Source organism: Mya arenaria, chromosome 3 (genome assembly GCF_026914265.1).
Source record: "Mya arenaria isolate MELC-2E11 chromosome 3, ASM2691426v1".
Taxonomy (NCBI): domain Eukaryota; kingdom Metazoa; phylum Mollusca; class Bivalvia; order Myida; family Myidae; genus Mya; species Mya arenaria.
In genome coordinates, this window is record NC_069124.1 from 28,484,037 (window position 1) to 28,508,511 (window position 24,475).

At 36.5% G+C, this 24,475-nt stretch overlaps 1 protein-coding gene across 1 annotated transcript; it reads right to left on the bottom strand.

Annotated features, from left to right (window-relative positions):
• Nucleotides 1-515: 515 nt before the first annotated feature.
• On the bottom strand, nt 516-22,983 carry LOC128228059 (interferon-inducible GTPase 1-like). The gene is made up of 12 exons (XM_052939104.1): nt 22,979-22,983; nt 19,685-19,739; nt 16,066-16,159; nt 15,837-15,881; nt 15,348-15,392; nt 12,605-12,649; nt 11,185-11,229; nt 8,198-8,245; nt 7,376-7,420; nt 4,280-4,317; nt 977-3,332; nt 516-621 (listed from the first exon to the last, which is right to left on the bottom strand). Exons 1-11 carry the CDS (start codon nt 22,981-22,983, stop codon nt 2,091-2,093), a joined length of 1,707 nt encoding a protein of 568 aa, XP_052795064.1. The 3' UTR covers nt 516-621; nt 977-2,090.
• Nucleotides 22,984-24,475: the final 1,492 nt, after the last annotated feature.

A 24,475-nucleotide genomic window follows, 5' to 3' on the forward strand; every position in this document is an offset into this window, starting at 1 on the left:
GTTACTGTCTATCATGAATTGTTCGTCAAGATAAATGCCATTTCTCTGCAAATGCTGTTTGGTTTCTTTTCTTATCTCCGATATAAGATGTACAGCATCGTGCGTTTTCGGGTGCGCTCGCTTGTCAGCAGTTATGTCAATGTCAATTTTTGTTCGCACAAAGTACAAGGGTGTGTTATAACCTTGAACCTTCCTGGCCAACCAAATGTCATTTTCCCTCAGACGATAACTGGTAATGAGAATGAATAAGTCATATCTACGCATATTCTCTTCCAGGTTAAAGGTGTCTTTTGAGAACGAAGGCAAACCTATGCCGGGTAATTCCCAACATGAAATGCGGACGTTCCAGGGTAAATGATGCGCATTGGTTTCCCGAAACTTTGAATAACAGCCAACGGCAGCAGCACCACGATCGTCACTTGTTAACCCCATCAAAGCATTAATAAATGCTGATTTACCAGCACCCGATTCGCCAACTATAGCTATGTCTACGACTTTATTTTTCCAAAGATTTAAGAAGGAATGAAATTTGTCTTCTAATCCATGCAAGAGGTCTTGTTCAGACAACTGGTCGCTGCGTTTATTTAGATGCCGTGCTATCCAGTCCGTTCTCAAGAAGAACTGAAATATAAAAACATGTACCCAGTTAAACATTAACGTACGGCCAATTCATGCAAAAAAAGGGAAACCTTATAATAGAACAATATTTGAGGAGTTTGCACTGACCAGATGGACGCGGATATGATAGCTACAGTAACTGTTGTTAGTCCCATTTTTTTTTATCTAAACAATGCTATTAAACTATCTCAAGTTATAGAAAGTTTTCAGTCTTGTGTCAGTATATTGTCGTGTACTTGATCACATAAATGTATATGTAAGTATGTTGAGCAGCATTGATGTTGTTTTTTTCAAAGTTAATCAAACCGTTTTTGTTTCAACATGTAATACAATGTAGACTTAAACCATAGACGATTACCTTAAACTCCGCATCGTTCTGAGTTGTCTGGAGACCGGTAGCTGAAAAAATGCATCGTGATAGCTAAACGGCACGAGTATGAACTTATACATTAGGATAACTTGGCCTCAGAAGGTTTTTCGATCTCTCCTCACGTCAACTATCAATCTACTTTATATTTAGAAGAGCTAATTGAGGTGAGGGCATAGCCTTGACATTGAGGTCTTCGTCGAAGGAGTCGAAGTCGTGCAAAACATTAAAGTTGAAACTTATAAAAGGTATTATAAAACAAATAAGATAGTTGTAAATGGGCTACATTATGCCTGCTAATTTTTATGTCGCAAGCCCGTCATGTATGCTTTGCCTCTTAACTACAAAAGGAATGAGCTTTGACTTGTTTTACATAACATAACTCCAGTTTGAAAAATGTCTTGATGGGATTATTCTCTTAAATTTTCAGAAACCACATAAAGCTAGGCCTTACAAATAAGAATCTTCTCGCCACGAAAAAAATGACGAAAACCCCCCATCTCGTTATGTTTATTGAAATGAAATTAAATTGTCGAAAGAAAGGCACCTCTAAAATATAATAAATAATAAAAACTGTACAAAATGCATTTATATTATGATGTTATAAATTATTCTACATGCTTTTTACAAACATTAACCAAAACTTAACCACAGTAACGCCGCGGAACAAAGTCTTACGCTCGCCTCTTGCTTGACTTCAGTCGATCAAGTGAAAAATTCGAAAAGTATATGCGGGAAAACCTTTAAAAATCTTAAAAATTCTCAAGTTATTACTGCAACGAGAACGACGTAACATGACGACAGCAAGGTTATGACAGTCCGCGATTTTTGTGTTAGAAAAAACGAACTGAAAACAATCATAGTCGTATATGGGTCGATCTTATGGTACTTTGCTTATCATGTGCATTGGTTAAACATTGAACAGACGTAAATAGATAAATATTGTTTTAGAACTAGAAGTCAATCATTTTAATATATACACTATACTTATACAAGAGATGTGAAAACTTGAAAATTCAATTGAAATGATAGTTATAACAAACAATAATAGAATACAGAATTTCATGAGTCATTTGCATTATATTTCAATCATTGCATTAGAATGTCACTTTAACTGACTGCAGGTTCTCAGGTCGACGGAGGAACTTGTTTTCTTAACAATCCAAGTTTCAAACGCTTTGTTGACTTTGATAGCTTCTTCTTCACAAACGTTCAGCAATCTGTTAAGTGTATAGGAACAAACAGGATAGCTAGCCGCTGCAGACACTAAATGTCCAAAAATAGGGGCAGTCCATTTAAGCAAACTCTCTGTGGCTTCCGATACAGCAATTTCAGTACACAACTTAAGAAAGCTATCCCTTGACGCTAAGAGAATGTGCGAAGTCATACCGAGGTCCTTGTACAACGACTCCACGGACACACCCATCTTCATTGCAAGCTGTTGCATCGTGTTTTTATCTGTTCCCAATTGTGACTTGTAAAAGTTCACCTCCTTCATGAGTATTCCAACTTCACAGGCTAGTCCAACTCCTGGAATCGGTGCAAGCGAGCCAATGGAAGCAAGGATTGCCTGATATCTTATTCGTGTACGAAGAGAAGCTACCTTTTCCTTGAGTACGTTCGAACTTGCTGCAGATACTGAAAATATCAATGATTGCTTTATGAGTGACGGTGCGTCGTCAATGAGTCTTTCCATCAAGTTGTCAAAGTCAAATCTTTTTGTATCGTAGTTGTCGATCAGGAAAACATTGTTTAGGCCAACATTTGCTGATTTCAATTGTTTGATTGTTTCAGTTCGAATATCCTGGAGCAGCTTGCCTTCATTGTATGTCAAGGGATGTGCTCTCATGTCCGAGCTAACATCAACGTCTGTTTTTGTTCTAACAAAGTAAAACTGTTTTCCACGTTTTTCAATTTCTTTAACCAGCCATAGGTCATTTTCTTTAAACCGACACTGTGTAATCAATATAAAGAAGTGGAAACTCTCAAACTGCACAGCTTCAAGGTAAGAATCTTTCGGAAACTTTCGGGTTCCTACACCGGGGAGATCAGTAAACGACAATGTCTTCTTTCGAGGGTGTCGGAATTCTTTGCAATCCATCGTGCACTCATTACAGCCTACCTTGGCCGCTGTAGGATCGTCCCCACTAAGTCCAAGCATTGCATTGATAAAGGAGGACTTGCCTGATCCTGATTCACCAATAATAGCAAACCGTATCACTATATTTTGCCAAAGGTCCAACTCTGAGTTGATCTTCTTCTGCAAAGCTGAAAGTCCTCCTATGCTTAGCGTTTGCTCACATTCCTTTTGCATTTCTTCTGTCATCATTATTTTCTCGTAATCATCCTAAAAGGTAGACACATTAAATGTGTATGAATATATTTCAATTATCTAAGTCCAGCCAATTCATCGTATGAAGTATTTGACGTCTGCAAAACATTAAGGTTTTAAATATTTGAGAGTACTTAAATAATAAGGCATCTATACAGAAACTTGGACAGAAAATAAAAGTCCCGTGTTAAACATTAACATTGTGGGTCAACATAGAGAATCTGCACCAATTTTACAATTTTATATTGCCCGTACCAATGACGATTAATTAAGAAAAACGGTTTGAAAGTCCCTAATAATACTTCATCGTATTTATAAGAACTATTGGTTCTCTATTACTGCATTGATTGACACAGACTGCATAGCATATGTGAATAAAATAATTGATATCATATTCAAATAAAAAAAGTATGCTGTACAATTATCAGATCTTCTGAAAGACATCCAATACTTAGTAATGTGTTTCCATAAATAAGTTGCATACGAATAGCGAGATAATCGAACAAACGTTAACTTTTATTTCTGAAGATAACATTTAGTTTATACTTTAGATATCGCATTGTATGGCCAAAGGTATCAAGGTAGCTCCTGGACAATACCGTTTAATGAAAATTAGTATATTCAGATTTAAATCAAATAAAAATACGAAAAGCTTAGGCAAGCATTGATCAATGTTAAACATATTAAGAATGCATTAAGTGATTGCATCATTCGAGATTAGTTATTATACAGTAAGGCTTTCGTGAGTACACTTGCAGGCTTTGTGATCAGTATATTATTATGGACTTCGTCGGCAACCCCGCTTACATTTCATTATCAGTGCGAAATAGTTTACAGGTTGTATCCGACAATAGGGAAATGGACCGTAAAGGAAATACAAAGATACATCCGTTTCAAAATGTGTTAATGGTGGTTAGAACGATATACGTATATACATTTATATAGTAACACTGTTAACTTACCGTTGAATCTACCTCAGAACCAGTCACCACGGCAGTGGCTGAAACAGTATAATATTCAGTTGCATGGAAAGCTGCAAACAATTTAAGTATACTATAATTGACAATGTTTCCTTGCTGCATAATGATTTTTATTCGCGAGGTGAACAAGGTTGTATCGGCAAACCATAGAAACTTATCGGAAATTAATCAGCGAAATATAACCAATCGATTGCCGACCATACGAAAAACGTCAACCAACAACAAAACGTCTCGACGACCGTTTTTTGCGCGAACATCTTGCAGACCATACGGCAGGTCAATATAAATAGAAAACACGCCAATTATTTAATGAAAATGGGATTTTATGTGCATGCGGATCTGGTGTTCTTTAATTATGATGTTTCATGTTATGCATGTTTTGTTGTTTTGGATATATAATACATTATGCAGTTCGCAACATACACATATTGATCCTTTTATACGGATTTGATTTGCGTTATCAAATGGTCTATACTGGAGATAAAAAGAAATCCTTTCCGTCGAAGATGTTTTTTCAATATTTCATGACATGGTGCTACACTAATATTTTCATAAATGTGCAAATAACATTTGGTGAATAAATGTTTTGGCTAGAATTACGTCTTTATAAAAATCCGTGAAATGTCTGAAAGGTTGCTTCATGCAGGATTCATCTATGAATACTCAAATCTTATCTCCGGAATCCTTTGCTTTGAACTAGGTTTTGATTGAGATTAACAAATAAGACCGTAAATGCAAAGCTGAATAACCGTAACAATTTTAAGATGCGAAGCTAAATAAACTAAAGAATATAATAAAGTAAATTTCGCAATAAATGCTGATGAAGTTTGCTAAACTATTTGTAATATAATCTTGTAGTTCAACTGTATGCATAAAGAAATACTTCTTAAAAGTCCTTCGATAATCGGCCATTTTGTTACGACACTAGGCAAAGGGTCGAAGACACAATTGATATATATATATGTGTGTGTGTCTTATATAATATTATTAATGTTATTAATTAGGTGATTTCATATTGGCCGAGTTATTTGCCCGAAAGGGCGAAGGCAAATACAGCTGACCGAGGACAAATAAATCGGCTAATATAAAATCACCTAATTAATAAGTATTTTATTAATTAACTATTACGTATATTACGACATTTTGGTAAAAAAACATTCAAATAACTTACCTGATGTTCACATTGAACTGTTAAAGGCGCATTTATCCCTTATTCATTCATGGTGTCTGCGTTTCTAGACTTGACTTTGCTGATTTTGCATCCTTAAAGTGACACTGCACATACTTATGAATAAAGCACTGCATAGTGTCAGGAAGCATGTTTTTTTCGTCTTAATTTCGTAAATCGTTTGCTTAAACGTCAATTTTTCACTTTTGTCGTCCATTTGGTCGGTGTACAAAAAACATAATAGTCGTAAAATCCACCAACGAGTTAAATACAACTGTTATATCAAACCGTACAAAATGGTTGAAGTATTTAATAGGCTAGTAATTCCAAATAGGTTTGAGCGAAGCACAAAATTCTCAAAACAGTCGGAAAAACGTAATACAAAAAGGCTACCTTTAAAAATAATTTCCAGCATATTTCTCATATTAGGCGAGCTTCGAGAGCCAATGAAAATGGTCCATTTCTCAAATCCTATATTAGGCGAGTTTTGTATATCAAGACGGAGGAAACGGATATTGGACGAGTTTGGGCGATATTGGCCGAGTTTGGGCATATATTGTCACCAATGTCTTGTTATTGTACCGCGATTGTCCCCGTATCGCGTCAAATACGTAATAGTTGATCAATAAATATATATATGTGTGTGTGTGTGTGTGTGTGTGTGTGTGCGTGTGCGTGTGTGTGTGCAGGTGTGTGAGGGTGCGTGTGTGTGTGTGTGTGTCTGTGTGTGTGTGTGTGTGTGTGTGTGCGTGTATGTGTGCGTGTGTGCACTCACAGAGTGATTTATATATTGATGATGACATTTGTGGTAACATTTCTGATATATCATTTGCAGTTATTGATGTTTGCACAAAACAGTATGTGCGTTAAGTTTACTTTTTTTAGAGCAAGAAGTAAATTAGTGCACATGGTTTACTATTTACACAACAATTTTCATCAATTAATGATTTTTTGTGTGTGCAAAAAGTTACTTCTTGCATTTAATAAAAAGTGTTGCGCTTATTGAGTTATGCTTTTAATTTCAATAGTCATATTTTTTTTATATGAAATCTGGTTCTAAGATATTGTGAAGATGTGTAACTCCTTATTGGGGTCATTCTGTACAAAAAATAAATTTGTGAAACACGCTGTTATTGAGTTCTTGCTCATATGTGACTATATAGAGCTTTTGTAGAATATGGTTCGGGTGACTATGAGTTTGTATGAGTTTATTGGTGCGGGATTGTAGGATATGAAGAGTGAAGTTTTGACTTTAGTGCAAGATGTATCCAACTTAATAGAATATACTGAGATACCTTGATAGCATATTTACAAAACAATCTAAAAATACCATGAAATACTATAAGCCTTAATTGTTAATTATACCTGATCATCTGCGTTGAAAATAAATGCTTAAAAACGATGTTGTTGCTTTATAGGGTAAAAACCTTCCTGTATGAAATTGTGCGATATTTGTAAAACACAATTGCTATGTCGTAAAGATCTCGAGTATATACAAAATAATACCGTAAAGGATCCTCGTTCATTTAGCACACTTTATCATAATCAGTTGTAGGATATTCGCGTTGTGTCATTTTCCGCAAAAACTAGATTTTCTTGTTGTTGGTGAGATTATAATACATCATATGCAAATGTGTATAGCAGTTGAATGACAATTCACAATTGCACAAGAAGTTTCTAGACGGCGCGAATGTTTAAGCATGAGTACATCTCAATAATACCAAATTACTTGATAAATGCTAAAAAGACGTTTACTTAGCTCAACTCATCCTTATTTCAAAATAAACACCTAAACGTAATTTATCTCCGATACGAAGAATAGGGGCGATATTTTGCTTTATGAAGCATAATTTATTTTGATGTTATTTGTACGTGTTTTTATAAACCTATTCAACCTATATAATATGTACCGTCATTTTCTGTCTGAATGGCTTTAGTGACTGCTTGAGTTCGACCTAAAAAGAAACCAATATTCAATTAAAGTATCTTTGTCAACTGGTATCAATGGTTTATTTAAACGAGTTTTCAAATTTATTAAAGCAACGTCACAGCTACAAATCAACATATTTTCAACGACAAACACATGAGGTAATGTAAACAAACTGTGACATGTATGGACTCAGTAGCTTAGTTAAATATAATTTTGCGTGAATTGTGTAAACATTTTGTAATATTTTATCTTGATCTTAAATTTAACACGGCAAAACCATAATATAATTAGAATAAGTTTTGATTTTACACAAAGTTGCGTATGTATTCTTAAGACAACACATGTTAACGTCGGTATTCCTGATTGTACATAGTGGCGCCGGTATTCTGTATTTTACATAGTTGCGTCGGTATTCTTTATTAGAGATAGTGACGTCAGTATTCTGAAACATACATAGTGACCGTCAGCAGACTTGATTCTACAACGTTCCGTCCGTATTCTACAAAGTTGCACCAGTGTTTTTGATACAACACATAGTTGTGTCATTATTCCTGATTGTATATAGTGAAGTCAGTATTCTTTATTCTACATAACTACGTCGGTATTCTTGATTCTACATAGTGGCGTCAGTATTCTAAATTTTTCATAGTGGTGTTAGTTGTGTAGCTTTTACATATAAGCGTACTGTGTCTGTTTCAGTATCAGTATTCTTGATTCAGCATAGTTGCGTCAGTTGTCTTGATCCTACATATTTGTTTCAGTATTTTTCACACTTATACCGGTATGATACTTTAACACGTACCTTCCTTATTGTCCGTCTGAACGGCTTTAGTGACTGCTTTATTTCGACCTGAAAACAAAACAAAAAATAAACAAACAGTTTAATATCTTCATCAGCTGGTACAAATTGTTTACTTAAATGATGTGTAAGAATTATATAACCAATGTCGTGTAAATAGTAAAACGTCAGTAATCTCGATTCTTCATAGTGGCGTCAGTTTTCTTCTACTTATTCGAGTCAGTATTCTTGGTGTTACATACTGACGTCAGTATTCTTGATTCTATCTGGTTGAGTCAGTTTTATTTTATTTTGTATATTGGCTGAAGTATTCTTAATGGCGTCGGTATTCTTGTTTCTACATAATTGCGTCAGTATTTTTGATACTTCGTAGTGGCGTCATTATTTTCGATTCTACATAATTGCGACAGTATTTTTAATACTACAAAGAGGCGTCAGTATTCTATATTCTACATAATGGCGTCAGCATTCTCATTTCAACATAGTGGCATCACCATTCTCTATTCTACATAGTTTCGTTAGCATTCTCTTTCCTACAGAGTGGCGTAGTATTCTTTTTTCTACATAGTGGCGTCAGCATTCTCTTTTATACATAGTGGCGTCAGTATTCTCATTTCTACATAGTGGCATCAGCATTCTCTACTCTACATAGTGGCGTCAGCATTCTCTATTCTAAACATTGGCGTCAGTATTCTCTATTCTACATAGTGGCGTCATTATTCTCTTTTCTACAGAGTGGCGTCAGTATTATTTTTTCTACATAGTAGCGTCAAAAATAGTACACAGAGTGGATTGCCGCAGCGACCGGTGTTGAGGGGATCAACTCTTCTTCGAAGGGCGAGTTTGGCTTCAAATCGAGAGTTGTGTAAAGGCACAGTTAAGGTAACCTTTTGTCTCTGGTCATGGAGATAGAGCTCGCAGAGGCAGAGATCTGTACCTTTGTTTAGTGGAAATTTAATTAACATTGTGGTGTGGAGATACCATGCTTGCGAAGAAAGAACATACCGCCAGACGACTCAGTTCCAGAACATCTATAGTCACTTTTGAGAGGTCAAATAGAGACCTAGAATAGTCCCGATCGCATGTGCCTCCTAAGCGGTACAACATAATAAGTCATCCGCAAGAGAACCTCCGTATCAAATCAGATGGATTTCCTCTACCCAGAATTCAAGATTGCTTTGATTCAGTGGCTGGTTCTGTCATATTAATTAGCATTTACTTGGCAAGAGGATAATTCTACATACATTCCTAAAACAGCCTTCTGACACAAGTTTGGCGGCTGTCAAATTGTCACTTGCCATTCGGGCTGAATAATGGATAATAGTTCAGCGCGTGATGGAATTTGCGTTTCAATGTCTCCAATGGGTCACATGTCTCATTTAGACATACAACATCAACATTTGCGGATATGATTTCAAAGAACATATGCCATGGGGGTCATAGACACCTTCATGGCTGTCTGACTGAAGTTAAAGCCTGAAAGTAGAATGAAATGATGTTCCTAAGTCACGTGGTCCGCGTTAGCGGTGTCTTCAAAGACTTACAAATGTGGCCAACATTTTGGCTTGGGCTCGGCCCATCAACTCAAAGCAGGTTAAAAAGCTCGTAACAACCGGGTCGTATTATCGGTGCTTTGTAAGGGACTTTGGAAATATTGTCGATCCGTTGCACGCGCTTACAAAATTCGACAAACATTTGGTGTGGAGTCATGACTTCGAGAGAGCATTGGTAAGCCATTATATAATGGATTATCCATGGAATGACAGCGTTTCGATAACGAGTCCGGTAACAGCATAGACGGGGCCTGTGACTGGAACAGGGTGGCCGAGAACGGGTGGTCATACATGCTAGTCTAGGGTTAAACAAGGGTTTTTCGGCGGAAGTTCCGAATCAGACCAGATCGTCAGGTTCTCGTTGTGTTACTTATGTTAAAGAAACCAAACGTGAAAGTAACTATTGATACTGGCCTCGTACCAGGTTGATATAAAATATAGATCAAGTCGCCTTTTACATCTTTCTGACGCCCTGTCAAGATGCCTCTTGCAGAGAGAATGCACGTGTGAAACTGTTGACATTAATTCACCCGTAAAATGCGGCCATCGTTAAAAGTCAATGATAAGAGTAGGTTTGGTTACCACCGTTCTCAATGATGTACGAAGTAAAAGGTGGCCAAGGTGCAGACGTGTTCAATGGCAACCCTGCTGCCTACTCACAAGATGTCACCTGCACAGACGAGACGCTAATAATTAGTCGTTAACATCGTGACGCCATCGACATCTCCCGGCTAGCCTCACGCTACTAAAGCCAGAGGTTACTAGGTATCTGGCTGCTGGAATTGCTGAAATGCACTACTATGATCTACAACTGATATGAAGTACGAACGTGTTTTCGTCAAGTACCATAACGTAACCATAACGTTACGAGTGACCATCTTGGGCGAAGTGCGGCAAGAATACCTACGGCACTATTTAGAACGGAGAATACTGGATTTTCTTTAGGTGGAATTCGAGCCGCAAATTAAGCCGTTTAGAGAGAGACAACGAAGGAACTTGTAATAAAGTAATGTCGTTATTAGGGATTCTGTTTGTTTACACTCAAGAATAATGCCACAACTATGTAAAATTAAGATACTGACGTAACTATGCAGAACAAACGCCGCTACGTAGAATAAAAAAAATATTGACGCAAATATGTTAAAACAAGAATAATGCCGCGACTATATACAAAGAAAAATACTGACATATTTAAGTCGAATAAAAAATAATGACGCCACTATGTAGAATAAAGAATACTGATGCCACTTAACGAATAGATAAAACTGACCCCACTTTGTAGAATCAAGCATTCTAAAGCCTTTAGTCCTACATAATGACCTTAGTTTTTCCTGATTCTTTATTGCTGTGTCAGTATTAGTGTTAATATCTTATAACCTGTTTTCCATCGCAAACAGGATCACTTATACCGGTATTATATGACATTATAACACGTACCTTCGTTGTCAGTCTGAACAGCTTTAGTGACTGCTTGATTTCGACCTGAAAGGAAAATACTCATCATTATATTTCTTTCTAAAATATGAAGACAAGTGTCTTAAGATTGTTTGCCTTAATTTGAATGTTTAGTTTTTGGTATAATATCGCACAAGGTTTTACCCCGCAATAAAATTAGCAATTGAAGCTATATAGACAAGCCCAGTGGCCCGAAATGTAACCACGGTTCTGAAGCACAATATTCAAGGCCAAACACTTAGCAAGACTCACGCATAGCCATATGACATCAATCATAACAGTAATAAAACACATTTCCAAATATCGCTGAAAATTTAGTGAAAAGGCAGTGAGGATTAAACCAGTTTACAAGTGCTTTACCCAACACTTGTATCATTTAACCACACCTAGCATTAAACATGTTTATTGAGCTTTTATTACTTGGAGCTTTTGCAAAACAATGGATTTCAATTTCATTGTCTCAACTCGCAATTGACTGTTTTTAAAAACACTTATATTTCTTTTCCACCAAACTAGTATTTCTACCACTAAATTAAAATTCTTGTAAAACTGTGCCATGTAGTTGCGAAAATATCCGTATAATAAGAGTAACAATTTGAGAAAGTGTCTGTCTGACTGTTCAAGTCATTGCGATTCTTCAAAACACATGACCACCAGTCGTTGGAACAGTTTCTGCTTATTCGGTTTAACACGACGTCGATTCGGACGCACTCTGGTTGTATAAATTGCTGCTACTGTATGTCATAATGTCCGAAGCATCGGGATTTTCGATAAATCTCGGATCGTTGTGCGATTAATCTATAATAGTCGAGTGCTTAATGAACATTCGTTTGTAATAATCTGTAACCGTCCATTACCGCATAGTAGTTCTTTTCAGGCAGAAAAACCGATTGACTAGGTCGGCATCAATCTTATGTTATCGGTAGTCCCAGTCGACTAAATCTGTTATTATATGATAGTGTATGCGAGTGTGATGACTTGTGTAAGACTGCAGTACGAATAGAACAACCACAATGTGAAGTCGCAGGCGATTGCTTTCGCTCATTCCAATACCCTGAGTCGAGTCGCAAGTAATCTTATTTTATCAAAGACAAAGTGTGATTGCAGATTACGCTTCCTTTCCTAGTTCGTAGGGCGTGATAAATAGTTTCTTTCCCTGATGCATCCTAGGTGAACTTTACATTCGTACATATACTCATTTCTTTTCGAAATCTCGTCCTATAATAATTGTGTACATATGCAACGAAATCACGACCGGGACATACTTTTGATTCTACATAATGACCTTTGTTTATCTTGATTCTTTATTACTGCGTCAATATTTTTGTTAATATCTTATTACATGCTTGCTATCGCAAACATCATCACTTATATCGGTATTATATGATATTACAACACGTACCTTCGTTGTCAGTCTGAACAGCTTTAGTGACTGTTTGATTTCGACCTGGAATGAAAAAACTCATTATATATCATTCGAAAAATATGAAGTCAAGTGTCTTAAGATTGTTTGCCTTAATTTGAATGTTTAGTTTTTGGTATAATATCGCACAAGGTTTTACCCCGCAATAAAATTAGCAATTGAAGCTATATAGACAAGCCCAGTGGCCCGAAATGTAACCACGGTTCTGAAGCACAATATTCAAGGCCAAACACTTAGCAAGACTCACGCATAGCCATATGACATCAATCATAACAGAAATAAAAAATATTTCAAAACAACGCTGAAAATTTAGTGAAAAATCAGTGAGGATTAAACCAGTTCACAAGTGCTTCACCCCACACTTGTAACATTAGCCACACCTAGCATTAAACATGTGCATTGAGCCTTTATTGCTTGGAGCTTTTGCAAAACAATGGATTTCAATTTCATTGTCTCAACTCGCAATTGACTGTTTTTAAAAACAGTTATATTTCTTTCCCACCAAACTAGTATTTCTACCACTAAATTGAAATTCTGGCAAAACTGTGCTCTGTAGTTGAGAAGATATCAGTATAATAAGAGTAACAATTTGAGAAAGTGTCTGTCCGACTGTTCAAGTCATTGCGATTCTTCAAAACACATGACCACCAGTCGTTGGAACAGTTTCTGCTTATTCGGTTTAATACGACGTCGATTCGGACGCACTCTGGTTGTATAAATTGCTGCTACTGTATGTCATAATGTCCGAAGCATCGGGATTTTCGATAAATCTCGGATCGTTGTGCGATTAATCTATATTAGTCGAGTGCTTAATGAACATTCGTTTGTAATAATCTGTAACCGTCCATTACCACATAGTAGTTCTTTTCAGGCAGAAAAACCGATTGACTAAGTCGGCATCAATCTTATGTTATCGGTAGCCCCAGTCCACTTATTTTATTATGGTATGATAATGTATGCGAGTGTGATGACTTGTGTAAGACTGCAATAAGAATAGGACAACCAAACATATGAAGTGAAGCCGCAGGCGATTGCTTTCGCTTATTCTAAAAACCTGGGTCGCAAGTAATCTTATTTTATCAAAGACATAGTGCGATTGCAGATTTCGCTTCCTTGCCTAGTACGTAGGGCGTGATAAATAGTTACTTTCCCTAGTCCATCATAGGTGAACTTTACAGTCGTATATATACTTATTTCTGTTTGATATATCGTCCTATAATAATTGTGTACATATGCAACGAAATCACGACCAAGACATAACGACTATAACTGCCATGATTGATTGTAAACTTTCATGGTCATTGTCGTAATATTCTACTTATTGAAGTGCTTGCGAGAAATTTTAACCGTTCGTTAAGAGTGACATATTCTCGCACGAACCTGCAAGACGGATATAATACGGCTTTCTAGGGCAGAGTTATCTAAACGCTCTTCAAAAAATCCTAGCCGTGTCATTCAGCGATCGTCTCAATCAAATTTGTCAATAAGCAGTTCCAATTATCTATACATGTAAACATTGGCAGTGTAATTAGCCATGGGCTATGTCCCCTGTCCTTCCCCAAATGACTTTTATTTTGTTTACCAAACGCCATCTGTCAGTCGGGTATCTGAAAGCTGTACACATTTGCTTAGTGATGGGCTCCCATGAGCTCCAAGTGTACAATGTCATCCAATCGGTTGTAGTGTAAATTGTTTGCATCGGTTTCATATCTTGCTGCATCTGGCTCTTATTCAACAATTCGCCTATGACGTTCTGAGGTGCCGCATGCACGAATGAACGCCGGATGTCTATCATCGTTTCTACCTCTCTCAGAATCCAAGTAATATCTATTATCACGGCTGTCATTTGCGCTTACGTCAGGACCAAATTGCAGTGAATAAGAATTTGCTTTGCGCCATGTTTGTCGCCCTTTTCCCGTTCTTTAAGAGGTCTCACGCACTTCCTTGTCCGGCGTCTTGTTTTAGCGATACCTACTTGTCGCTGTTATAGCGCCCTTAGCTGCTGGTCTGGACACGTAAGTCCTTAAGTTTTTAATCTTCGATTCTAGACATTTGTTCCTAGCTATGACAATGTATTCAGCTTTAAACCAAGTTATATCTTCTGTGCTACCTTAGAAGAGTTGAAGCATTTACAAGTCGAATAGTTGACAGTTATATTTTACAGAAAATGTTAAGCACAATATTCGATTGTTCAAATAAACAAAACGTTATTTAACACAAAAGTATCGATCAACGCTGGTTTGCAAGTAATCGTACTTAAAACACAGATATAACCGTGCAACTTGCATTAGTTTGTTATCGCACTTTAATAATGCCAGTGCACATGTAAGTAGCAATTTTTAACTAGTAATTGCATACAATTTGCAATAGCAAATGGCGAAATCAAGCGTTTCCATTTATACACGTGTCAAATATTTGATAGTGACGTCAGTATTCGGGTTCTACATAGTGGCGTCAGTACATTAGATTCTACATAGTGGTGTGAGTACTCGGAATTCTACATAGCGACGTCCGTATTTGGTATTGTTTAAAGTGACGACAATTTCATGGATTCACCACAGTGGAGTCAATATTTGTCATACTACACAGAATTCCATACTTTTGATTATGCCTTAGTTTGTCTTGATTCTTTATTACTGTGTCAGTGTTGGTGTTAATATCTTATAGCATGTTTGCTATCAGGATCACTTATACCGGTATTATACGATATTATAACACGTACCTTCGTGGTCAGTCTGAACGGCTTTAGTGACTGCTTGATTTCTACCTGCAAGGAAAATAATCATCATTATATATCATTCGAACAATAGGAAGACAGTTGTCTTAAGATTGTTTGCCTTAATTTGAAAATTTTAGTGTCTCGTATAATATCGCACAAGGTTTCACTCCTCAATAAAATAGCCATGGAAGCTAAGACATAACGATTATAAATTCCATGATTGATCGTAAACTGTCATGATCATTGTCTTAATATTCCACATATATAAGTGCTATTGAGAATTTTACCGTTTGTTTAAGAGTGACATATTCTCACACTAACCTGCAAGACGGATATAATACGGCTTACTAGGGCAGAAGAAATTCCGAATTCATTCCTGAAGAGCATGTTCAATATACGACAAAACCCTTACATGACATATAGCGATATTGCTTCCACTCGACCTCTACAATAGGCGAGTTTCAATTAAAGACCAAATTGCTGTGAAATTACCTGTGTTGTCGGTCTGGATATCTTGGGTCAAAAACGATTTCAGAGCTGTAACGAAAGCACAACTGATTTATATTAATTCAAACAATTATGTGATTGCAATAGTTTGAATCTGTACACGTGGATATTACAATAAGTTCTTGCTAAACAAGTCAAAAATTATATTTTAATTTTGCGTTTGAAACAAATATGGCCATTTTTGTATAATTTTTAGATAAGTGACGTATTCTACCTGGCTTAGGCGCATCGTTCTTCTTCGTTAGCCAAACGTACAAAAACAACCCAATCATTCCAATAGTAAGGGTCAGCTGTATCCACTCTAGCATCTGAAATATACGTTAAGTAAGCCATTACTTGTTTTATGGTTATTGTTATAGTTAATCTCAGATAGATCCGTAAGTCATCCTACTAGATCATGCGGAAGGTTGTTGTTGATCTGGGATATAGCTTGAAACTTCCGACTACTGACGTTGTATTGTATCTGCTTAGATATTTGCAGGTCATACTTGTGTTTACATGTAGCTGCTAGGTTTATGCAATTTTTTCATCTTTTGTCCGCCATCTGAGCAACCCAATAGTTTCGCGTACATTTGATAATTGCCTGTAATTGACGTCACTTTCGATGAAACTAACCCTTACCCTATAAATATATATTCCCGCAACACTAGTGCCTATGTTTAACCGTGACACTTTATATATAATGCTACCTTCGATAAAGTCCTTCCTTTGGAAATGACAAATGCATTTTCTGCACAGTTAGGATGAAAATGCGAATCACTTGGGGAAACATTCCATAACTTACCGTCGAAAGCTAAGCGAAGTGTATTGCCACATGAAAAAAACGGACATAAAACTGCATAAAATGACATAGACGTAGGCAAAACTAGGGTTTTTTTCAATTAAATTACCAAAATGCAAATACTTACGACTGATCAGTAGCGTTTCCTTTTACTAGTACAAAATTAAACCAGAATCAGCTAGAACAAACTCCGATTGCCTCTTTCTATATAAATAAAGTTTTATCTTTAAATTTAATATTATTCCATGTAAGTTTGAAAATACACCTTAATATTGTTAAAATAATTGCAAACTAAATTATCTTTATTGTAAAATGACATGAACTCGGCGCAATTCCAATATTCTCATTTTAAAAATTCAATCAACCAGTAAAATTAGAGTCGGCGTATTTGAAGTTTCAAATGCGCTATGAATGTTATGTCATTTGTAAAGTGTACTTGAAGTCTATTCATGGTTTACATCGAAATACTTAAGTAAATATTCCTTCTTAAATTTCATGCTAAAATCAATGATTAACAAACGCTTTAATATTCATACCGCGTAACAAGTACAAAGGTGCAGCGTGTATCTTTATGAAGTCTCATGTTTCTTTTATCTCATTCGGAACATCTCGCTTATTTCTATTGAAAATAACCTCGGATGTATGCCGGTATATTATATAAAGATTTCAATTGTAGTAGTATTTAATTGTGTTTTTAGGAATATTTTGTATAATTAAGTCTAAAATGATTGACAAAGAAATGAATTATTGGATAAATAATTAAAATCCCATGAGTACAGTGATAAAGTATTACTGCTGAGTAAAAATTACTACGCGATCTACATGCAGCTTAGTTTATCATAAAGATTTCTGACATTGTAAACTGTCCATATACATCCGAGGTTGTTTTCGATGGAAAATGGCCGAGGTGGTCCGGATGCTACTAGTCATGTTATTAATTTCTTTTCTGAGTTTAAATATAGTTGCATACAACCTGCATTTATTTAGATTGTAATTCGCCCGAGGTCCTATCATCAATAAAAGGCAGTGTATGATACAACAGGTCTGTCGGGGCAGGATAGAAGCACATTAAAAACAAACAACGTTTAAGTGTTCATCTTTGAAAGTGGTCGATGATCGGACAATTTAAAAAGAAGCGCTTGTCAATACGTAGTTTATATGTCGGCGACCTATTGCCCAAACAGTTTTCTTGCTAAATGTGGGTTTTGTTATGCAGTTGTTGTGTGTTTTCAGTCGGCGATCGGTCGTACCTCCAGGTAAATTATCCCTACTACCCCTTTCACGCTGTCGTCCGACCAATCTCATTAAAATCATATCGTAACGTTCACTTCATTTCATTACGTTATGTAACGTCGTGAAGTGTGTATTGGGGATCTGATTTTAATGAGATTGTCGTCCGACATGCTGTGATGTATAAGGTGAGATAACTCGCAAGATACTGATGCACAAAAGGTTGACCAAAATGTGAGTGTATTTTACGACATCTCAACGATATTTTGGCCATATATACGATTACGTTACATCATCACAAAATTGTCATCAGAAATGCAAGAACATGTAGAGCTAAATAGGACGGCATTAGTGTTGTTATCTCTACGCATTTCACCAAAAAGCGCATGCAACGTTGTGCACTGACGTCATAAAGCGAAGTAATTTTAAATCACTATCGCCATCAAATAGTTCCTTAAAAATTCGCGCTTTACGATTTACGATTATTTATTTTCAATTTTAATTAAATGTATTGTATACTTATGTTTTTGTTTACTTGTATTTATATATTATTACTTTGTGTAGTTTGTTTTAAGTGTCTCTATCCAGCCGATGAAATCACTTGGTAATGCTACTAGAACCTTTGCATGGTTTTACTTAATCTGTGCTACTGCTAAGACTTTTCTACTCCTGATGTTGTTTTGTTTCTGCTTACCAGGTAATTTTAATTTTGCTGTTTGGTTCATTACTTGATTAGTTGTAGATTTTTCTCTTCTTATGACCGTTCCTTGAACAAGGCAAGGTTATTGTCAGCAATCTTTTATCATTGGTTTGCAGATATTTGCGCAAACATTTGCTTTTTGCACGACAAAAAATAAAAGAAAGTTGTAAAAACCGTATATCTGTGAGAGTGCAGCTTTAATAACACTCCATATCAGTTTGAAAATTCACCATTGCTATCGTGTACATATTTGAAAACTAAATTATCTTTATTGTTAAATGATATAAACTCGGCGGCATTCCAATATTCCCATTTAAGCAGACCAAATAACCAATACATAGTCGGAGTCGGCGTGGTAAAATCCTCGGCTTCATTCTATAAATTGTTTTTGTATTCAGAATTAAAGTGGAATTTGTATAATATATGCAAAACGGCCCGTACCTTGTAGACTCGGCCTTGGATTCGTAAACGTATTCCCTGCTTAAAGTTTGAAGTTTATTTCGGAAAAATTCAAATGTTTGTCACTGTATTTAAATGTTTTATTATTTGCATGGTCTACTTGAAGTCAATTCACCATTTTTACATCGAAATACATACGTAAATATTCTTCTTAACTCATGTTAGAATGAATGATTAATACTTTAATCGTCATACCACGTAACAAGTACAATGGTGCTACGTGTACGAATTTAAAACATAACGTCTTATGTTTCGTCCATCTATGTCTTCTATTTCGGTATCAATATAGAGTTGACGACTCGCTAATGATATTATTGCGTTTTGCAAGGGGCTTCTGGTATATACATTGGAAAATGCAACCATGTGCTTTAAATTATTTACATAACAAAACTATATATATTATTGTTCAACTGATTATAGTGGTTTGATATTAGTTTAATGAGTAACGGCCCCATGAAAAACAACTTAAATCATATTTTACCTTAATACAATAATCGGAACAAGAAATACATGCACTATTCTAAGTTTAAGGCCAAAAATTGCTGACCTATCCTCAAACCGATGTGCTAAATATTGGAAAGTACATGTACTTATATCGTGCTTAATACACAAGTCAATCACGACATTCGATACAATCATAGCGTACATAACAAACGAACTTACGTTTTTTTCGTTTTTCTTCACACAGTTTTGAATAGAGCTAAAATCCCTCAGATGCCTGTTACAAATATAGATTTGTCAATGTAAATGTTGAATAATTATTGATGTTTAACAACTATAATTTATGTCCATGCTCACTATGTAGAATACCTGACAATATATGTGTAACCCGTTTTCGAAAAATCTACTTTCGATTTAAATGTATACTATATTAAGAAAACACTCAAAGGGAGGTTACTGATATTGTGTAGAAGAAATTGCTTTTGCTTAACAGAATGACGTATATAACTAAATGAAAAGGATGGCTAGTGGGAATCAAATTTGAATGCATGCAACAATGCCAATTTTTAATCTTATTTGAACGCGTACTCTTATTAAAGCTGTACTCTCACAGATTGAACGTTTTGACATTTTCTTTGTCCTGGAACGAGCAAATTTATGCGAAAATCCATGGAAACCAGTTATGCAAGACTGCTTACAAAAAATAGATAGCAAATTTTAATATTTAAGTACAAAAATTGATGTTATATGCAATTTTCTAAAACCGTTAGTAACGGTTTAAGCCATAAAACATTATTTTTCGAATTGAAATATGAAAATCTACGATCTGATTTTTCGTCAGCAATCTAATAGCACTGGTCTACAGATATTTACGCAAAACATTGCTCTTTACAAGACAAAATATAACAAAGTTGTAAAAGTGGTACATCTGTGGGAGTGCAGCTTTAAGGGTTGTGTGTGTTGGGGGGGGGGGGGGGGGGGGGGGGGGAGGGAGAGGGTCCGGTTATTGACAGAACGTGTAAAATGATACGTCATGCTTTCAAGGCTACATTAAAGGAACATTTAAAACTTTTCAATGTATTATAAATTAAAGAAAAAAAATAATAGTATCTGTCCATTGGATACAGCCATGTATTATTAGTTACACTGTAAGTAGCTACGGTTGTATGGGATTTACACTTTAGTATTTTCTTTCCCTATACGAGCGAAGCTCAATCGTGGTATGACAGCACTAAGGGTGTATATCCAATACACCAAGCTTCTATCTGTGAAAAGATTATATCTCATTAAGTGTTTTTATTAGTACTACAGATATTATAATACAAAAACATCTACATTTCATAATACAAAATATAAGGGGTGTATGGATTATACACTCCCTCCACGTGATCAATTTAGACCAATCGGATAGCGTCGTTTATGTAGGAGGTAAGATAATAAACTTAAAGACGGCTTAGTTTTAAATATGTTTAGGCAACAGATGGCTTCTTCTGTATGAATAATAGTACCTTGAAGGAGATAGCACAGGCACTAGTTATAACTAAATTGTAATATGTATTTAATGTTTGTTTTCGTCGATGCATGTCTAGTATTCGCTTATTCCGAGTACCTTTAAGCACGACATTGGGTAAATGTTACGGTGGAGGAAACCGATAACGAAGCAGAGCATATCATGTAATAGAACAGCTGAGGCATCTGATGGTGGAGCAGACTGTTATATAATAGCTGAGGTATCTGATGGTGGAGCAGACGGTAATAAATAGCTGAGGTAACTGCTGGTGAACCAGACTGTCATAAAATAGCTGATGTTCCTGTTGGTGGAGCAGACTTTAAAATAATAGCTAAGGTACCTGATGGTGGATCAGACTCCTTTAGAATTGCTGAGGTACATGATGGTGGAGTAGACTGTAATAGAATAGCTGAGGAACCTGATAGTGACACAGACTGTAAAATGATAGTTGAGATACTTGATGGTGAAGCAGACTGTAATAGAAAAGATTAGGTAGCTGATGGTGAAGGATACTGTAATGGAATGGCGAAGGTATCTGATCGTGGATCAGACTGTAAAAAAATTATGGTACTCGATGGGGAATTTAAGTGTTATAGAATAGCTGAGGTACCTAATGGTGGAGTAGACAGCAAAAGAGTGGCTCAGGTACATGATGGTGGATCAGACTGTTATAGAATAGTGGAGGTACCTGATGGTTGAGTTGAATGTAATAGAATAGCTGAAGTACCTGATGGTGAAGCAGAATGTAATAGAATAGCTGAGGTACCTGATGGTGGAGCAGACTGTTATGGAATAGATGAGATACTTGATGGTAGAGTAGACTGTTATCGAAAAGCTGAGGTTTCTGATGGTGAAACAGGCAGTAAAATAATAGCTGAGGTACTTAATGGTGAAGCAGACTGCTATAGAATAGCTGAATACCTGATGATGGATCAGACTGCTATAGAATAGCTGAGGTACCTGATGTTGGAGCAGACTGCAAAAGAAAAGCTAAGATACCCGATGGTGGATCAGACTTATAGAATAGCCGAGGAACCTGAATCTGGAGCATACTGTAAAAGAATAGATGAGGTACCTAGAAGTTGAGCTACCTGTAATAAAATACCTAATGTACCTGGTGGTGGAACAGAATGTATTAGAATAGCTGAGTTACTTTATGGTGGAGCAAACTGGTATAGAATAGATGAGGTACCTGATGATGGAGCAGACTGTAATCGAACAACTGGGGAATCGGATGGTTGAAATGGCTGTAATCGAATAGCTGGAGTACCTGATTATGGAGCAGACTATACAAAATAGATAAGGTATCTGATTGTGGATCAGACTGTTATAGAATAGCTGTGGAACCTGATGGTGGAGCAGACTGCAAAATAATAGATGAGGTACCTGATAGTTGAGCAAATTGTTATAGAATAGCAAATGTACCTTGTGGTGAAGCAGACTGTAATAGAATATCTGGGGTACCTGACATGGAGTAGACTGTTATAGATTAGATGAGGTACATGATATTTGAGCAGACTGTAATCGAAAGTCTGAGGAATCTGATGGTGGAATGACTGTAATCGAATGGCTGAGATATATGATGGTGAAATTAACTGTAATAGAATAGCTGAGGTATATGATGGTGGAGTTGACTTAAATCAAATATCTAAGTTACCTGATGGTGATGCAGACTATGATAGAATAGTTGTGGTACACGATGGTAAAGCAGACTATAAACAAATAGCTGATGTACTTGATGGTGAACAATACTGTTATAGAAAAGCTGTGCAACCGGACTGCGGAGCAGACTGTAAAAAAAAGCTAAGGTACCTGATGGTGAATCAGACCGCAAGACAATAGCTGAGGAACCAGATGGTGGAGTAGACTGTAATAGAACAGCTGAGGTTAATGAAGGTGGAGCAGACTGTACACGAAAGGTGAGGTAACTGATGATGAATCAGACTGAAATAGAATAGCTGAGGTATCTGATGGTTAAGCAGACAGTACTATAATAGCTAAGGTACTTCATGGTGGAGCAAACTATTATAGAATAGCTTAGGTACCTGATGGTGGATCAGACTCCTATAGAAAAGCTGAGGTTCCAGATGATGAAGTAGACTATAATAAAATTGCTGATGTACCTGTTGGTGACAATTATACTCATACATAATAGCTTAGGTACCTGATGGTGGAGAGACACCGAAATAATAAGTGAGGTACCTGATGGTGGCCAGACTGTAATATAATAGCTGAGGTATCTTATGGTAAAGCAGACTGTAATGTAATTGCTGAAATATATGATGGTGTAGCAGACTGTAATAAAATAGCTGTGGTAAGTGATGGTGAAGCAGACTGTAATAAAAAAGCTGATGTACCTGGTGGTGAGGCATACTGTTACAGAACAACTGAGGAACCTGGTGGTAGAGCGGACTGTAAAATAATAGTTAAGGTACCTGATTGTGGATCAGACTCCTACAGAACAGCTAAAGTACCTAATGGTAAAGTAGACAGTATTAGAATAGCTAAGGAACCTGATGGTAAAGCAACCTGTAATAGAATAACTAAGGTACTTCATGGTGGAGCAGACTATTATAGAATAGCTTAGATACTTGATGGTGGGGCAGACTCTAATAGAATAGCCGAGGAACCTGATGGTGGAGTAGACTATTATCTAATAGCTGAGGTACCAGATGGTGGAGCAGACTGTTATCGAATAGCTGAGGTACCTGGTGCAGGAGCAGACTGTTATGGAATAGCTGAGGCACCTGATGTGGATCAGGTTGTAATCGAATAGCTGAGGTACATTTTGATAGAAGAGAATGTGCTTAAATAGCTGAAGTACCTGATGGTGGAGCAGAATGTGTATAGAATAGCTGAGGAACTTGATGGTGGAGCAAACTGTTAAAAAGGATGAGGTATCTGATAGTTGAGCATACTGTTATAGAATAGCTAATGTACCTGGTGGTGTAGCAGACTGTTATCGAATAGCTGAGGTACCTGGTGCAGGAGCAGACTGTTATGGAATAGCTGAGGCACCTGATGTGGATCAGGTTGTAATCGAATAGCTGAGGTACATTTTGATAGAAGAGAATGTGCTTAAATAGCTGAAGCACCTGATGGTGGAGCAGAATGTGTATAGAATAGCTGAGGAACTTGATGGTGGAGCAAACTGTTAAAAAGGATGAGGTATCTGATAGTTGAGCATACTGTAATAGAATAGCTCATGTAAATGAAGGTGGAGCAGACTGTAAAAGAAAGGATGAGGTAACTGATGGTGAAGAAGACGGTAATAAAAAGCTAAGGTACCTTATGGTGAAGCAGAAGTAGACAGTATTAGAATAATTAAGGAACCTGATGGTAAAGCAAACTGTAATAGAATAACTAAGGTACTTCGTGGTGGAGCAGACTATTATAGAATAGCTTAGGTACTTGATGGTGGGGCAGACTCTAATAGAATAGCCGAGGAACCTGATGGTGGAGTAGACTATTATCTAATAGCTGAGGTACTAAATGGTGGAGCA

Coding starts and splice junctions, on each gene's coding strand:
- LOC128228059 (XM_052939104.1), bottom strand. Junction 15,393..15,836: donor TATCCAGACCGACAACACAG/GTAATTTCACAG, acceptor TTTTCCTTGCAG/GTAGAAATCAAGCAGTCACT. Junction 4,318..7,375: donor CATTCAGACAGAAAATGACG/GTACATATTATA, acceptor ATACTGTTTCAG/CCACTGCCGTGGTGACTGGT.